We start from the raw sequence: 19,168 nt of genomic DNA, 5'->3' as shown, positions 1-19,168 counted from the left end.
CTCTCATGTAAAGTCCGTTTTACCGAGATGAGCGTAGACCATCATCTTGAATTCTTTGTGATTACATGTATTTGTGAAAATTTGTGAAACGCATTACAAAGTTCAGTTTTCGATAAAAACTTGAAATATCAACCATTCTTGTTAAGCACTGTTGGTACTATAAAAAGAAAGGCTGTCTCAAACGATCTCCGGTGAAATTAAAACTGATAGATGAAAACATTAAGTGAATTTATTTGATCTTAGTTTACTTAGACTAACTGGGTCGCATCCAAGTTGTATGCTAATTAAAACGAATAGAAACTTTCTCGCTATTTTCTTTTTTGTGTGATTCAGTATTTTTTTCATTTTGTCGTATATTTCTCAACCTCTTTGTGATAATGGAACTGCAGGAAATAAGTGCATCGTTAGATATATACTTTCATTTCTGTGACGCAATAGTTCATAAATATTGGCTCCTTTTCGAAATCACTGACTTTCCATACAAATAAGCCTTCATAACAACAGCCATGCCATCGTGATCCCCACAATGGTTTAAAATGTGGCACCGCATACATACATTTTAAGATATGATACCCGCTTGTGAAGTTAACGTCATTTTACCAGTTTGCCCGATTTTGCTATCATGATCCAATCCAACATCGCAACAATCCTTAGGGATCAGGTTGGAAAGACTTGTCGATGTTGTATATAGCATCATCTGCACACTATCTTGGTCAAATAATTAGTTAGTTTTTATATTTAAAACCTAATTGAGTACATCTAAGACGGATGCTTCATGAATGTGTTGTTAATCACGAAGAAAACTGCACATACGGTTTTAAGTATAGAAAAAACTATTAGTTACACTTTCACGTATTCTGATTTGCTCATCTTCATAAAAGAATGATAACAAATATGACAAATTAGCTTATATGCGATCAAGTAGAAATATTTTTCATTATCGGTATTAAAATTGTGTTCATATCAATGTTCTTTGCGTCTCTTTATCAAAGTAATTTATTTTAAAATATTTACGAACACGAAACAAAAACTTAGACTTAGTACCCTGTTTCGGAATGTTTTTACAATGTGGGTTTTCATTCCTTTTCTTTTACTCTGACGATGATCTCGGCAAAAGCGAACAGGGTTGGTAAAAACAAAGCCTCTGTCACATCCCAAAGTTGCGTAGAAACCAGAAAGCTTGGGTAACTGCTGGTCCAGTTCCCCTTTTAGTCGTTGCGACTGTCCGATATCCACTTCCCTCGGCCAATGCATCCCCTAATCCACTCCGATCGAACATTGGCATGTTTTTGGCATGGACTGTATAGCAACATGTTGAAGCATCGTGATTTCAAGATGTTCAGAGAAAAAACGAAAAGACCTGGTCCAGTCAGGTCCAGTGCCCAAAAGGCTACGGGAAGAGAAATTTGGGCATACTGTCCATGTAGCCGACAATGAGATGCAAATGATATGCGGTTAAGGTCTCCTCAACTAACTTTCAGCTGGTTCTTCACTTTCTACTATTTTATAGTATTTTTTACAAAGGCACAGACTTATTCTACCTGCAACTTAAAACTGATAGTGATTTTGTAGCTCATTCTTTACTATTTTTCATAGTTTTTGGTAGCCGGTAACAGACACTTCGTGTTCATGTCGGCTACATGGACGATCTGCCGAAATTTGAAACGCTTTTGAATTCAATGAGAGAAGTTCGATCGAAACAATTTTTTCTGATATTGCACTGAAAGAAACTGAGAGAGTCTGCTTACAAATTATGAGCATTTAGCCCAATTTGACCGCTCTCAAACCAACACTAAACCATGACCAGTCCACACACAGGTTTGAAGGTCACAAATAAGGGTATTATCGCTCAAATTCGTGAACTTTGACCCCAGCTCACCTGATCAAACAAGATATCTCTTCTGAAGATTCGTTGTGTACATAGATGTCAAAACAAAATACTAATACCTGACCAATTAATGTTGATAGAAATCTTGACCGAGACATCGCTGTGTTCCTCTTCTCCTATAAACGTAAAATTTTGTCTAAAACTATGAGTATTACTGATCTTCATTTAGAATGCCGATCAATATTTCTATCATTTCAACCTATATAGAAACAAGCATTTTATGAAATTGTGTCCTCCCGCAAGAAAATTGTGTCAATTAAAGAACGATACCATTTTCTTTGATAATATATTCTAAATGTTTTATGGAATTAACAATTGTGGACAATAAATTGTAATATTGTGGTGAGTTTTCTTTATTTACTTTGACAAAGTAAAAACAGAGGATTTAAAACAAATTACAATGAAGACCTCTTTGAATTCACTTAAACGATTTCACTGCATGAATGCTATTTCATTTTTTCTTAGGACTGGCTATTCACCCGACTTGAATTTCTCATTCCACTGTATAAAACCTACATCTTCAGAGAGAAGTGCAACCAAAACTTCTGACTACACCTTATGTAGCCAGTAGAGGGCGCAAGACACCACTGTCTATAACTACACCAGGGGCAGCCAAAGGAGCTCTACCTGCAAACAGCTGTCCACAAGTGCGTTCATGGTAGAAAAAATGGACAGAATTTTTTTTTCATGTGAGAGCAAGGAGAACCGTCAGGCAATTTCTCGTCATATAGCTGGTGAGGAAATTTTATTTTCTTGCTCAGCTGACAATTCAAAAGGACTAATGGGTGAGCAGGGAGTAGGAATCGGTTGTATTGGGAGTTCTATGATAGGGAAAAGAAAAGTATGTAGTAAAAAAGATGGGTAGTGAGAATATTTGTACTCAGTGAGGGGGGGGGTACTGGGAAGAGGGGAGATTTCCTACTGGGGAGTGGCATGAGGGGAAATCTATTTGTGTATGCAAAGTCACAAACACATATTATTTTCACCACAGAATTTTAATTTTGTTCAAAATACATACCAAATGCACATTTACATGTTAAAACGTCTTTGGGTACAATTTCCAACAATTGGATTGTTGGATGCATCTAAGCACTACACCATGCTGTTCACTAATACTTGCCATTAATGAACTCTTGGCAAGCCTGTCTTCAAAATACACTCATCATTTGCATGTTGAGATTTCTCTGCAAATGTCGTGTTTGTAAAGATATATTCACGTCCATACAAGCGGAGTTCGTCCCATATTCATGTTCGTATAAGCAGAGTTCGTCCCATATTCATGTTCGTATAAGCAGAGTTCGTCCCATATTCATGTCCGTATAAGCAGAGCTCATCCCAGATTCCAAGTTAATGGATTTCATACAACACGGAATAACTTTGGATTACCCCTTTCCGTGCAGTACTTGCACAACTCAAGTCCAATTTCAAACAAAACATGAACATTTCCACAGACTTGCATATTTTCTAACAGCTAAATTCCCAACTTGACAAATTACACACATGATTTCCCGCGTGGAATTCTACCTGCATATTCATACTGCTGTCACCAGTCTGTTCAGAATGCTGAATTCCCTTCTCAGACTCCAAACACTCTCATCTCACAGAATCATGAGAAATCACAGAATCTTCCACACTCCTTAAAGACCCGTAAGTTGATCAATAACTTTCTGTTGTTCCTGCACTGTCATGAGTTCGTAGTGAGACAAACGCAGGGAGAATGTCGCAGTTCCCGACGTCAATGTACGTAATGCAGTTGCATAACCCTGCAAGGAATTATGAAAAGAAATGTTCAAGTTAGAAACCATGGCAACATGCCAAGAGCATGACCTGAGGAGCAATCATATGCTGATCAAACAACAATCAGCTGATCAATATTAATAATCAGACATCGATGGAAGTTTGTTTCTTGAGGGTAGTATGAGCCCTGACACTGAGAGACTTTTGCTCAAACTTTATCATGGAATCTTTACTCCTGGCAAAATCAAGAATAAAACTCAGGAGGCACCGTGCAAATTTTGGTACTAGAGAAATAAATTACCTAAGATTTACTGACATTTGAAATTCTAGATTTTGTCATCCCCATCTTAACTCTATGGGGAAAATAACCATTGTCATGAGAATAACATGGTGAAAATTTCGTATAATCTAAGATTTTCAAAATGAACCCCCAATAAGTGGTAGACCAGGAAAGTTTTCTAAAATATAAAGTCTGAATATCTGTCCCTGAGATGCCTCCTACTTTTAATGAAATCACAACTGACATGATATAAGCAAATAACCCTGTCACATCGACAGAAACTAGTCCTGTAAGACAAGGAATTAAACAGATACACAAGGTGATCAACCATTGGCAAGCTCTTTAATCTGTGGTTTTACACACATAGCGACACAAACACATGTACATGTGTACGCAGCAGTCAACTTTAGTGCTATGATTAACAAAACAAAACAGACATTGAAACACCGTAATAGCTCCAACTGTTTGACCTCATTGTTTCATACAGACTGCTCAAGATGGGGTCTGGCTCTCTATGACACTACAATTGGAAAACCCAAAAGTTGCAAAAAATGACAGAACACAATGTTGCAAAGTCAGGATGTGGCTCCTATTACAGATTGGGTTTTCATTTTATGGAAATTTATGCTAATTTGAGAGTACAGAATGGAGATACAAGTATACAACCGCTACTCTACCCCAAGTAGAGTAGCCATGAGTATACCTACATCTATAAATGATGTGGTATCTTTATACGAATGATATTTACCATCATGGCAGCCAGAGGTGCATTAGCAACAACAACTCGACTATCTTGTCTGTTTTGTACATCTTGAACTTGACCTCGTCGTTTAGATAGGTCACCAAGTACGGAATGAAGTCTGGACTCATCTGTCGTGATCTGAGAGAAAAGAAGGAAAGAGAACTACACAGTGTGAGGAGATATATGGTATTATTTCATTATTTTAAATATGTCACTTGTTAAACTTTTATTTGAAATAAAAATACAACACTACATGCGCAAAGGAGTACGCAAACTTGTATATGACGTCACACCATTCCCAGACTGTCCTTTTATGGCAAATGACAATGTTGAGTTGCCTTCTCAATTCTGATTCTGATTACAGTTTCAAATCTCATGAATCCAAGTACAGATTCTTAACTGTTTTTGTGCAAGATATGACATCATTCCCAGTCCTTATGTGGCAAGTGACAATGTCAAATTGCCTACTCAATTCTGATTCTGATTACAGTTTCAAATCTCATGAATCCAAGTACAGATTCTTAACTGTTTTTGTGCAAGATATGACATCATTCCCAGTCCTTATGTGGCAAGTGACAATGTCAAATTACCTACTCAATTCTGATTCTGATTACTGTTTCAAATCTCATGAATCCAAGTACAGATTCTTTACTATTTTGTATATGTTAACTTTTTATTTAAGTGCTATTAAAAAACTGTATAGCGTAAAGTTATGAAAAATTAACCTGTGCGAACAAATGGTTTCCTAAAGGCCAACTATTTGTAATCATATCTCCATCTCTTAAATGTGCATCAATTTTTTCTGTTTACAATAAAAAAAAACAATATTCAGTACATTCAGTACCAATAAAGTATGTCAAGTTCAATTCCTTTTGCCAGATTGATTGGTTTTTCCCTATCTCTATATGAAATCTGGAGGGAGTGAATTAGTATAATGTACATGTAAGGCCAAAAAAAAAATAGTTTGTTTCTGGTCATTGGCACTTGACAAAAATGATGCGGTGACGCGAATTTTTTTTTTTTTTTTTTTTTTAGGGTCCTTTTAATATGTAATTTGAAAACTTTAAAGTTCACACAATACAGAGATCAACAGTTAATGTTTTCACTGCCTGGAAAGTAGTCCTCTTTCACATTTTTCAAATTGTTAGCACAATAGTTAAAACAGATAATGTATTCTTCTGTCTGAAAAGTAGTTCTTTCTGACAACTTTCAAGTTTTCACAATAGTTCAACAGTTTTATGTTTTCCAAAGTCCGAAAAGTACTTCCTCTTCCTTTTTAGAATTTTTTGAAGAGTCTCAAAACAGGTAGTACATGTTGGATATATTTCTTCAGCTTTTTCCCTGATACTTCATCTGGACCGGCACAGCGCCAGCACATTGCTGGAAAAATCGCTGAAGAATAAGTATGGAATTTCCACAGGATGATTGCACTGCAGGTCAGCTCGAACAAACACTCTGGCAAAGATGTGGTTTTCCTGTCCTTCAGGAATAAAGGCACCCAGGGTTGAACCATAGGCTCGCCATTCCTCCTTATTGATCCAACTCTACAAAAAAATTGAGAAATATAATGAGTTTCAATAGACAAAGAAAAATATTGACAAATTTTCCTAGCCGCTAAAATAATTAATATACATCACAGTACAGACTCATGTTCAGCCCTATCCATTCTTGCATCAATCAAAGCACAAAATTATTTTGTCAATAAAAAAGCATTACTATCACAATGCACAGGAAAAAAACACAATTTACTACATTTGTAAATACACACATTTAAATATTGAGCCCTACCTGCTCCAGAATGTCGAAAAGTAGCTGTGCTAGGTTCCGGAGTTCATCCCCTTCCAAGCTTTTCATCACATGTCTATGAGAGGCTGGTATGTTGTATCCTTGAAACATATCATACTAAGAGGGAATATAAACACTGCTGCACACTGTTTCACATGATGAGGGTCAATTAACCACAGCGCATCACACGTTACTTTAACAAACTGGTCCCCAAGGCTTTTAGTTACTGCTGACATCCCGTCCGAGATTGTTCTCTATTAGCCAACTGACCATATCGTTATGAAGTTTAAATCTAGCATTTGGTCTGTCCAATTGCTTCATCGACGGCCAAACTTTCGAGCTGACCCCATAGCACTTTAATTGCGTTCTGCACTGGCGTCTTGGTTACATCATCAGTCTTATCAAAACTGTCTCTCAGATCGAATGTCATGTACACTTTCCAAATTCTGACACGTCTCCAACTTGCGCTGTCATTGGAGCCAACTGGGACTGACCTCATATATCCTTGGCAACTTTCGCTTCCACTGAACAGTCACGATGCTCGTCGTTCAAAACAAATAGGTCGCCAGAATTCACGATACCACGAGACAGATCCTCGAACAGTTTTATGCAGCGTCGATGATACAGAAACATCGACACACGGTCCCTCTGGACCATGGTTGACGAGACCAAAGGGCTTCAGGATCTTTGACCCCTGGGTTATAACATTTCAATGCCTTGAATAGCATCTACAAGGCTATGAATGACATGCTATGTAAACGGAGGTCGTCCATGCTTGTTTCTGGAACGCACCTCCGTTATAGGATGTCTTCTGGGAGAAACTACCCAAACTCCCCTGCTCGGTACATGCTAATTAAACCTGCCTGAAGTGCAATGGGTTTTGGGAAAAGTACATGTTTTGGAACAGGGTAAAAAAGGCCTAAAATGTGGTTAACATTTGACCTCGGAGCACGCCACCACACGGCGAATGAGAACTGCTTCAAGAGACCTTGAAAATTCAAAAAAAAAATCTCGACGCGCACACTTTGAAGTGACGCGCGCGCTGACCAGAAACAAATCAATTTTTTGGGGGGGCCGAAGTTCTCTGTAAACAATGGATTGATATGTGATCATTGGGATGATACAAAATCACAAAATTCAAGTGTTTAAAATCATCAAATCAGCAAATTTTCATGTTTCCTTTGCTAGCCGGTACTTACAGACTTATCAACAAATAAAATATGGTTAGATCAGCTTTATTTCCTGTCACCTGAGATGCATTGATTACTCAATCAAAACTTACTCCTCAACTCACCTCAAGATGCATCATGGGTTCAAGTAACTGAGTTCCAGCACTTTGCAGTGCTTTATGAAGACACTGCGAAGCGCATGCTGATACCATAGCGGCTGATGTACCAGGTGCTACTTGGAGATCATGCAAATGAATTTCTACATCATTGACTGGAAAGCCTACCATTGGTCCTTCAAGAGACAGAGATTGATGCATACCATAACAGTTGGTCATTTTTTCCCTTCATCATGAGCATCATCAGCCTCTGTCAGATGAGGAACATGATGGTATGATTCATGATATCATCGCTTTCAACTTGGCATCATCAATGTTACTGTCATAAGCACCATCCTTGACAAATTGTGCTCTTGCCGTTACTATCTTGTGTTATTATTAATTACTGTGTTCAACCATGAGTATTTAACATGTCGGTGTTGGATGCATTCAACAATTGTGGTCTGCTCACAGTATTATTAACTATTAAATATTTTGCCTGAGTGTGTTTCACACATTCACTGATATCAAAGATCAGCATCAACGCAGTCAAGTTGTGTTTATTGGTTGAGAACAAAGATATGACAGACATTAACAAGATGATATTTCCATGTCATCTATGTCTATTTTCATAGAAAGAAATGCTTACAGAATGGTGTTAATATGATACTTCACACCGCTTACACTTTGCTTGATGCATGTATTCTTGATTTCATCAACTACAATGCAGACTGCACAATGACTAGTGCCAAATATCTACTTTACCCACAATGCACTTCCGTTACCTTGACTACAGGCTGACAAGACCCCTGTCTGGACTGCTTCTATCATTTCACTGCCGTAAGATTGTTCAGGATGGTCCAAGGAAACCATGACATGCTCTGGTGAACCTCCGCCTGGAAACGACTCCAAGGTCAATGCCACTGTCACATTGTGATGTGTACCACCAATAGTTTTGTCCAAGGTTACTGGATGAAAAGAAAATGTCATGTTAGGAATATTATCATTTTAACTTGAGGTTACTTTAAGAAGATTTTTGAAGGTCAACAGAGATTAGATGCATCTGAATTTTTTTCATTGATCTAAAATTGTGCATTACAAAAATGCTAGGTTAACAACATGACAATGTTACTGTAAAGTCAGAATGGATATCAGAAATCATTGTACATTTAACCGTAGAATATTTTTACATCAGACACAGTGCCAATATATTGTTATTTGTACAAACATCAAGTTCTTCTCTTCAAAAGTAGCAAAATTAGTATGTGTTGTAACCATGGTGCAAGTTGCTGCTGATCATATTGTCTTGTATGGAGCTGAAACTCATGGCTTAATTTACCTTGTTCTTGTACAGGACTTGCAATTGTTTCTCTGTATGACACCTGTAGAGGGCCTAGTTCTGCTTCAATGCCATACTCCTTCTTGATCCTGTCACAGATGATGTCAAGATGCAACTCTCCCATTCCAAGGAGAATAGTCTGTCAGGAAGATCATGGAAAATGAAAAAAAGCTGACAATGGGAACTGACTAAATTCATCCAGTTATCCCCTTTGACTATAACATCACACTTGTGTTCTTTGCAGTAAATGATATGATGTGAGTTATTAGGTCACTGATCTGACAACAAAATACACAGGAGTATTTATCAATCAGGGCGATTTCTTGTATCAGAAATCCATTTTTACGTTCTACATGTCTATCTCAGCTTAGTTCTGTGACACACTGTACCATACTGGAGTGCCTTTATTCTAGCAATGACCCAGTTAAACAGATACTGGCAACATTAACGGCACAAAGCAAAATATTCAACATTTTGTGCATACTTTGGTAGTAGCGTGTGACAGTTTTCAAGATATATTTTACCTGGCCTGTGTCTTGGTCTGTCCTCACTTGTAAACTGGGATCTTCTCTGATCATACATGCAAGGGCATTGTCCAGGGCTTTGAAGAATTCAAAGAGTACATCGGGTACAGTTTTAGACATCCTGACAGTTATAACTATATCGAAAACACACAGCTTTACATATAAACCGACAGTCTAGTCTGAAACTTTGAACTAGCCTAAACACTTGGCACTGAAGCTCTAAACTAAAAATGTGCACACACCTTATTTCCTAACACACATGCATAGTATGGATTACAGGAAATGACAGTACACTTTTTATGATCTGCACAGCCGTAATATTTTGTTTACATAGGGATGGTGAAAAGAAAAAACAAACTTAACATAGTGGTTTTATCTAATCTGTACAAATTCAACAATACCAAACATTGGTAATTTCCAACACAAGGAATTAAAGCAGACACTGTTACTAGTCCACAAAGGTTTTCCAAAGGGAATTAGCAACAGTCCATTATCATTATCATCATTATATTCAAATTTTCAATTCATAGTGGGGCTAAAATGGGATAACGTCAAGATGTTAAACTTCAAACAAGTAAATGTGTCAATTTATTTTCAACTGAGGATGTAAAATTGTTGTATTAATTGTAGCATAGAATATTCAAAATTCCTTTCCAGATTTTTTACCAGATCGTGTATTTTATACTGGTTGAAAAATCTGATTGGTTGCTTTTACCAACACATAAAAGAATCAGGTTATTCCCCACTCCTGGTAAGAATATCAGAATACTAGTACGCCTGAGTCAAAGTAAGTATTGCAGAGAAACAATGGACAGTCAGTCTACTGTTCAATGTGTCTTTGTATGTAATTGTGTTCTGACACAGATAAAATATAAATCTGTACTTATACCAACCTGAAATATGGAATTACTACAGCAAAGTGAAAATACAGAAAATGATAAATAAATCTTTGAATGCCTACCTTTTTGTTGTGATATTGAAGGTGCTTCTATAGTACAGAAGAAAACAGGCTCCGGCACCTCTAAGCCAGCCAACAACGGAACATCAGTGTCAACATTGTTATGTTTGCGTTTGTGTTTTTGTTTCTGTTTCTGTTTGGTTTTTCCTTTTTCCTGCTGAGGTTGTTGTTCTGGTTTCACATCTTTCATTTCTCTGAGGTAGGATCTCCTTGCTGCCTCCAGGGCTGATTTGGAACCAACTATGGTGTCTCCACTAATTGCCTGAAATAAAAAAAGTATAAAATTCTTTCACATTTTCAAATCTACCATCACTTTCAATATGATATCTATAAAGACATTTTAACTCTTTATTTGTTGAATTTATTTATCTTTTTTGACTTACTTATTTTTTTGACTTTTTGTTACCATTGTGCCCACTGACTGACAAACACTTTTAGTCAAAATATGAATTTCCAGAAATTTCTTTGTATCTGCCTTATAGCATTATCAGTGTGACGTGAAATTTTCTTGTGTGAGAGAGATCTTTCCTGCAAGCAGTGGAGCATCAACTTGATTCAGCTGAGAGGAAACACTATTGGTTACCGTATGATGCATACAAACAATATTTGAGATGTAATGCTGGTCACAAATGGTCAAAGTTCAATAAGACAGAGGAACCATGTCTGTGAGAATGACCATTTTTCTTTGTTCATGTTGTAATTGCCTCTGCAATTAAAGTAACAAAGGTTTTGATTTCATTCTACACATATAAGAAGTATAACTTGATTATAATATTATAATGAGCCAGGTTGCTTAGTACGCATGCGCACTAGGTCTTGTATTTCATTCAGTACTCAGCTAGTGCAAGAGTTAGAAGCTGTTGTGAAAGTTGCTGTTAATTTATATACAGAAAATAACACTCCTGTCTATTGTGAGATCAAGGCTTGAGAAACGAACAGCTGATTTTGACAACATGGAAAAACTGTAGTTTTGTTTCGACTTACTTACCGTCTTGAAGCCCATGACAACAGCGATATTACCAGCTGATATAGATTGAACTTCTTTAAAGTCATCAGCATAAGCCATCAACAGTCTTGTCACTGGCTCCCTGTTTGTAATCAGATTAAAGTGACAGTTTATTTCTTCTCCATTTATCTCTGCCATGACGGCATTTCATTTGTCTGATCATAGAATGAATAATAAATATGTAATATTTCTATTGAATTGGTTAAATACCACTCACACACACCATTCCCAAATCCCTGTTAGTATCAGATCTGAACTTGACAACCACCGCCTTGGATGGCTCTGACAGTCTGTCAGCAATGTATATTTGACCAATGTGTTCACTTTAAATATCGTCATATACTTATGAATAGGTTTTGACTTGATTCTTGTGCCCTGAATTTACTTTTTATACTATAGTATGGTAATTCCATACAACAAAGTTCTACAGGATTCCGATGGTACTCCTCTTAGGTTTAACAGGATTTCTGGGGTATTTTTGAACATAGTCCTATTGCCTGACAGAAATCCTATGGAACAGCGTTCAACCCCACAGGATTCCAATAAAATGTTTATTGAATAGCTGTTACAAGAATCCTCTTTCAAAATAATTATAGAGACACTGTGATGTGACCAAGTGGAAAGGAAAATTCAGGGAAGCATACATAATTTTACTACTCATATGCACAAGAATTGCACTGTATGACTACACGTTCAATTTTCAAAATCACAAATTCATAGGTCAGAAACTTACATTATATTTCTGTTGACATTGTAAATCTTTGTGCCTGCTTTAATCATTCCAGAGTACACCCTGAGGAATGTCAGAGGACCTCGGTGTTGATCATGGATAAGCTTGAATGCAAGTGCACAGAGTTCTTTACCGTAATATTTCCTGAAATGCAAGTGAAAGATAACAACTTATGGTATTTAGTGAAGATTTGATAAAAGAAATACCTGCATTTATTATTGATAAATCATACAGGAGTTGTCATGCAGAAAAGCTGAGGACTTGAAACCTTTGTTTGATAAATTTGAACTAAATTATTTAACCATACAAGCCATGAAAGTAAGTTAATTTATAAATTATACAGTATTATGAAAGTAAACAGCTGTGGGCAACTTATGCTCAGTTTCAAAATTGATATATTCATTTATGCAAAATGTGTACAAATTTATGCAGATGTAATGCAAAGTGAATTGTTTGAGTATGCAAATCAACCAATAATGAGTCACTATCAATGGAGACTATTCACTGGCCTAAAGCAGTGCATTATTTAGCTGTCAGAGGATGCAACTGACTTGGAAAAACTTAAAAGTACACTCTTAATCCTTGAAATAAAGCAAGCCTATACTTGCTCTCATTGTTTGACACTGACAAAAGTTTTTCAAATATTAAAAAATACTCGTCTTTTTGTTTGCACAGCTAGATATTGACAACACTTTAAAGTGAGAGTAACGAGCCAGATTGTGACCAATTTACTCCTACCATCTTTTCCCCCGAGAGATATTTATGTTAACTTATGTCTAAATTATACAGTTGTGTTCATTCTGATTAGGAAACTGAAGTTTTATGGGGGCTCTTTGCATGAAGTCAGCCCTCCAAAGTCCAGTTGCAAAATGAGTGCTGATGCAGTAAACTTCTTCGAATACCTGTGATGTCCATTTTAGAAGATGACAATTTAGCCTACTGACTACTTGATTTTTTATTGACTTTTAAAAGTTATTTTAATTCAATATCATGAACTGATTGATAAACAAGTGAAACTTGTGTCAATTCTTTTCACTGCAAAGACTGCTCACTACTGTATCTAGTCATCAACATTTGAGTTGGAAGTTACATTTTGTTCCTAATGCAACAATGGTGGAATTCACTTTTGACACTTACACAAATTGGTATGTGCATTCATCTGGGGCTGGCAGATAATGATTGACAGCGTCCATCAATGGTTGAACTCCTTTGTTCTTCAGTGCACTGCCACATAACACTGGCACGGCCTTGCGGGATAGCGTGGCCCTTCTGATGGCACTACGTATCTGAAATACACATAACGGTATGATATCAAGACATCGAGTAGAAATGATAATATGGTATTGAGGCAGAAATGTTAAAAAAAATCATTACACATAGTTGATGACTGCAGAAAATAAATAGTTTGGATGGTACTCACCTCTGCGATTGAAATATTGCCATATGATCCATCTGCACCAATGACAAGCTCAGCTATCCTATCATCGACATCACCTAACTGTAAGGAAGGTATGCAAGATGCAAAATCTGTTATAAAGTTATCAAGATCAAGGCAGAAGTTTTCGAAGGTAATACATCTATCTACTTGTAAAACATGGCAGTCGTTTTCTTTCATTGACCTGTGGTTGGAGTAGGTTTTTCATTAAAACTCTCAAAATGCTTGTGATGAAAATGGGGTTTACACTTACTGAATTTTCCAAAGGTTTTGATACATCACAAGAAGTGTTCAAAGTAAATAATATCAAGATATTAAGAAAATTACAATCTTTAGAATCAGAGAAGTTTACATTTTTTGATTGATGATCGATTGGTATTTAATATTTTCATTAAACAAAGAAACAACGACTCGGTTCAGAGAGAGAGAGAGAGAGAGGGCTTCAGACAGAGAGAAAGATCTGGAAAAAGAGTCAAAATATATCAAATAATTGTAACCTGTTCTAGCAAGTCTTCCCTAGCCTCTGCTGCCATCTCATACAATTCTTCATTATCAGTTTCTTTGAGGGCAGTCCTCAAAAATTTTGATCCATCTTCACTACTTTCATCCTGTTTCCATGACAGTATTTCCATGGAAACCAAATCAATGATACCACTAAAGTCTTGTTGTTGGCCGATTGGTATCTGTATGAAGTCAAAAAAAAAATGACTACATTGTGTGCGAGTGTATCATGCCTTTATAATTATCCAAGGTATGTTTTTGAAGAATTGAACCACTTGTACTAAATATAGATGAAAACTTTAGTGGTAGCAGAAGTATATTTCTTGAAAATCAATATGTAACTGAACCTAGAACAAATCATTGAACAAGAACTTCAGCAATTTGACTAGCAGACATGAACAACAGAGAAATTAGATCTATGATATAATGTCATCACAATACATGTAGCTACACTTTCTACAGATCCGGTCCTTTGGCAGGGCGCCCTCTATTGGCTATCATAAATAAGCTTTTGATTTCAAATATTCTGATTGCGATACAGAGTGGATAATCTTCTGCGGCCAATTTGCACAAGAATCTTTCATGAAATTATTAAAATTTCTCTGACACATTACAGCTTTCAGCTGTTTTAAGAGTTCCAAAAAGGAGTTCTCCTTATTCTCTTAAAATGGCAAGATTGCTCATTTCAAAATTTAATCACACTTACCTGAAGAAGCAGAGAGTAGTTTTGAGCTTTTCTTTGATGGAATTTACAGAAAAGTGAAAATTAGCACCATACTTGTCCATCTTATTTAGAAAGGCAATTCTTGGAATGTTGTATCTGTCTGCCTGCCTCCAAACAGTCAGACTTTGAGCCTGGCAATGCAAGACAGAAAAAGGTTATTTAGTACAATTGCTGGTATACCATTACACAGTGTATAGTAAACACTTGCGGTATGGACATGTCAGCGTATTCAAAGTAATGAAAGCAGATCAATTTTTCCAGACAGTGACATATTTATAACTTTATCTCTGCAATTTTTCATTTCATTCAGACTGGCTGAATTGAGCATCAAATGCCTAAAATTTTCTTTGAAAAATGATTTCATTTATCAAGGGAAGGACTGATGATAATTAAAGTTCCTCATGATTCAGTCAAGGAATGCATGTTCAATTCAGAATGGTGTTTACGACAAACATAATAGTACAAGTACACTGTACTATGCCACCCTTTGTATCAAAGCTTGTTTTGAGAAGAGGGGAAAGAGAGTAACCCACTGATTTGTTTGATATAATGTCATGCCAAGTTTTCAATTTAAACACCATAAAATTACTTAAAAATCTTTAAATTTTGCAAATTCAGAATGGATGACATTTACTCTGTTCACTCAAGGGGAAATTCAAAATTGCTTTTATATCAACAAAAAACAGTAAGCATGTCAGATTTTTCTTCCTTTTCAAATATATTTGGTTTTCATTTGAATGAATTACTATTCATTTTTCCGACAAATCATCTCTGAGCAGTTTGCACCTATTAAAAATCTGACAACATTTTGATAGTTGCCTCAGAAAACAACTCACCTGTACGCCTTTAGAAGCATCAAAGACAGCCACAGCTCCGTCAAGAACTCTCAGGGCACGTTCAACTTCAACAGTGAAATCTACATGACCTGGTGATTTGAAATGGGTTTGCAGTCATTCAATATGTAGAAATTTCAAACATAACAACTTTTTTGCTTTGAATCCAAACTGATGACGCCTGCTTCCAAGACTGGCAATGTAAGTGATAAAGGACATGTACCGTTGATACATTTACCCCATTCACTGCAAATGGTACAAACCAAACCTTAGGACACGAGAGGGTTCAACCAATAGGTGATAGCAGTAGGGTTCCTGTGAGAAACTTGGTGAAGTTTTGCATAGTATAGTGATTTCCGCAAAGCAAAGATTGTGTAATATGCCTTGTTTCTTGACTGTTATGACCATATAGCTGAAGATTATTATTTGCAAGCAACAAAACAAAAATGTTTTAAAACACATAATGATACTGGGATCATAATAATAATTTGAGACATTGCAACTTTTGTAGCAAACTGTATTTTGTCGAAAGCAAAGACAGTATCACTGTCACTCAAAGCTGACAATCCATATTAAACTCTGTTTTATATGTGTTCTACAATACTGTGAGAACCGATAATAGAAAGAGTCCAATCAAATAAGCTGAATACTATCAAGGGTTTCTCTCACTGAGAATCCTACCTGGAGTGTCAATGAGATTGATTCTGTGTTGATTCCAATTAAATGTAATCGCAGCGGAGGTGATAGTTATTCCTCGATTTCTTTCTTGTGCCATGTAATCCATCACAGTGTCACCATGATCCACATCTGAAGTGTAATGCAAAATCATGACGTATTAGTAACTTGCTATGGAAACTGATTCAATGGGTTACAAATCTTGAAAGCCATAGGACACATGAACATACATCATGACTTTATTGAGAATTTATGCACAATTACAATAGCTTACTTTCCAAGCATACTATATGAATTGTTGACTTTAAATCAAACATTGGCAAGTAAATTCAAAGATTTAGGGGCTTTACAGTTAAGCAATCAGTAACTTGCTAGCAGTCCTCACTTTCTCTTTATCACTTTGTTGTATCACAAATATATCATTTTGTCAACCCCTGTGGATACTCATCCGCAAAATTTAGAATCACTTAAAGGGGAAGGTTACCAGCGATTAAGTGTTCAGCAATAGGAAATCTATGAAAAACTGTTGCGAAATCTGTCTTTGTTATTAATTTTCACTTACTGATAGCGCGATGGCACCCATTTTGAAACCTTTAATTATAGGTAGAAGTGATGTAAGAGCCTAGGACTGCACTGACATTTGTGGGGCTCCTCGGCTGTAGACTATGGGGAAGCCCTATAAGTGTCAGTGCAGTCCTAGGGTCTTACTTACGTCACTTCTACCTATAACCTATGGTTTTCAAATCGGTGCCATCCCGCTATCGGTAAGTGAAATTAATAACAAAGACAGATTTCGCACCATTTTTCATAGATTTTTTATTGCTGAACACACAATCACTGGGTAACCTTCCCCTTTAATAATATGGAAGGAATGTAAAAGTGATTACTGTGAATGTCATGATATAATTCATTCTGGAAATCTAAACGTCAAATGCAGAATAACTGTATAAAAAGAGAATCTGTGCAGAGAGATTGAAAAAGCCAAATCGAAAGTTTCAGAGCTATTCTCTATTGACTTAAGATCCCTTTACCTCCGAGATGTTTTGTAAATCCAGAATAGTAGAGCATTCTCTCTGTGGTAGTTGTCTTGCCAGCATCTATGTGGGCCATGATTCCAATGTTCCTGGTTTTATGTTGTGATACGGTACCTTCACTGTCTTTCTTCTGACCTAAAATTAAAGGGGAAATTTCACAGGCTGAAGAGAAGAATTTATACACTGAGTGATACAATGATTTTAGTTTCTCTTCCATATAGAAGTTTGGTACTTTTATTTAAAACCGGAAGACTAGGACACAACTTACACTTGGAAATTTCTTGAATTTTCTTTTTAAAAAAAAAGACATATGCCATGGATGGTAGAAAAAGGATCATTTCTCTACCATCTATTTATATACTCACCATTTTTCTTGTTTTGACTCGAATAGTTGGAAGAAGACAGAAACCATACAGTTTGTATTCTTCTTTCTCCAATCCTCTTGAGTACAATGAACTGTCATGTGATTGTACAGGGTTAATAAATAATAGAAAATATATGAATGAATAGCTTTAGAGAGCATTATATATTTATCGCAGGAGACGGAAACTTTACAATACAGTGTAGGAAACTTTGAGGCAGGAAAGTTACATCTAATGGTAATTTCAAAGATTTAACTACATTTATCTATCTCCTTTCCCCATCATACATGTGAGTTTTTTCTGTAGGATATATGAGAAAGTACATCTGGTGATGGGATGATGAATGGCATATGCAAATTTAATTCACCAAACTATGGACTCTTCTGGTACAACACTTGAAAATTATTTTTTAACACCTTATTTTAAGACCATAATGTTTCATTGGAACACTCAATCGCTAAGAGGGGTCATATGTCTGCGTTGGGACATGGCGGTATAAAAAGAAAACTCAATGTAAAAATGTGGATTCTAGGTTGGAACACGGTCCCTCCTTTTGTGGAGGGACCGTGGTTGGAATAGAGTACATTGCTGCACCGTGCACACGGTTTTTGTGCATTGAAATTCAGCTGAATACTATGAGGTATAAGAGGGGGCTCTAGGTGCAAAATTGTAGCTCTACGGTGAGGCAGTCGGTGAGTTTTGGTTTTTGCGACCTCACTCACCAGTAGAGCTACAATTTTGCAGCTAGAGGGGGCTCTACTACTGTCCATGAATTCAACAAGTGTCACAGCATTAAATATGCTGGAGTCGTTTGCTCATGGAGGTTGAAATCTTTCTACCACCATGGTTTACTGTTCACCCTTTTACTAAAAGGGTCTAGGTTCAATGACCTGACATGACCTTGGCCACTGACCGTGATAACAAATGAGATATCCGTACCATGGGATGTACAGACGACGTTTCATCTTTGATATTGCAGCTACATAAAAATCAAACCATAAATATGTTAACAGGCATGTGTGCCCCTGTAACACGTGCGCAAACTTGAAGACACTTTACAGCTAGTAGTAGTACACTACAATTTTGACAATATTGTCAAACGACGACGTGTGTCAACTGTATTTGGAAGTAGAGTTGCTTACCGGCACTCGTGATGTGTGGATGAGAAGTTTCATGTTTTGGCGTGAAGTAGCAACAAAATTATCAAACGTTTCCCTGCATTATGTCTGAAGTGGCATTACCTAGAGAATACTCGGGGTAAAAATTATCGATGAAAACACACGCGAGAGATCCATGGGGGCAGCCATATTAAAATTTGTTTGTTCATAAGTTCATTACTCTGATCCAAGTT

The 19,168-nt window shown here is 36.6% G+C and overlaps 1 protein-coding gene across 1 annotated transcript; it reads right to left on the bottom strand.

Annotated features, from left to right (window-relative positions):
* Positions 1 to 2,864: 2,864 nt before the first annotated feature.
* LOC139121681 (ribosome-releasing factor 2, mitochondrial-like) lies at positions 2,865 to 19,125 on the bottom strand. Its single transcript, XM_070686763.1, is given in 19 exon segments — positions 2,865 to 3,651; positions 4,654 to 4,785; positions 7,727 to 7,893; positions 8,482 to 8,664; positions 9,036 to 9,174; positions 9,560 to 9,636; positions 10,521 to 10,779; positions 11,506 to 11,605; positions 12,257 to 12,397; positions 13,391 to 13,539; positions 13,674 to 13,751; positions 14,186 to 14,371; positions 14,896 to 14,909; positions 14,912 to 15,044; positions 15,750 to 15,838; positions 16,428 to 16,553; positions 17,453 to 17,590; positions 17,821 to 17,911; positions 18,960 to 19,125. Coding segments are annotated over 19 exon segments (2,361 nt in total). The 5' UTR covers positions 18,993 to 19,125; the 3' UTR covers positions 2,865 to 3,525.
* Positions 19,126 to 19,168: the final 43 nt, after the last annotated feature.

Source organism: Ptychodera flava, chromosome 21, assembly GCF_041260155.1.
Source record: "Ptychodera flava strain L36383 chromosome 21, AS_Pfla_20210202, whole genome shotgun sequence".
NCBI lineage: Eukaryota > Metazoa > Hemichordata > Enteropneusta > Ptychoderidae > Ptychodera > Ptychodera flava.
The sequence above is the reverse complement of the archived record's forward strand: the minus strand, read 5'-3'. Positions and strand labels throughout refer to the sequence as shown.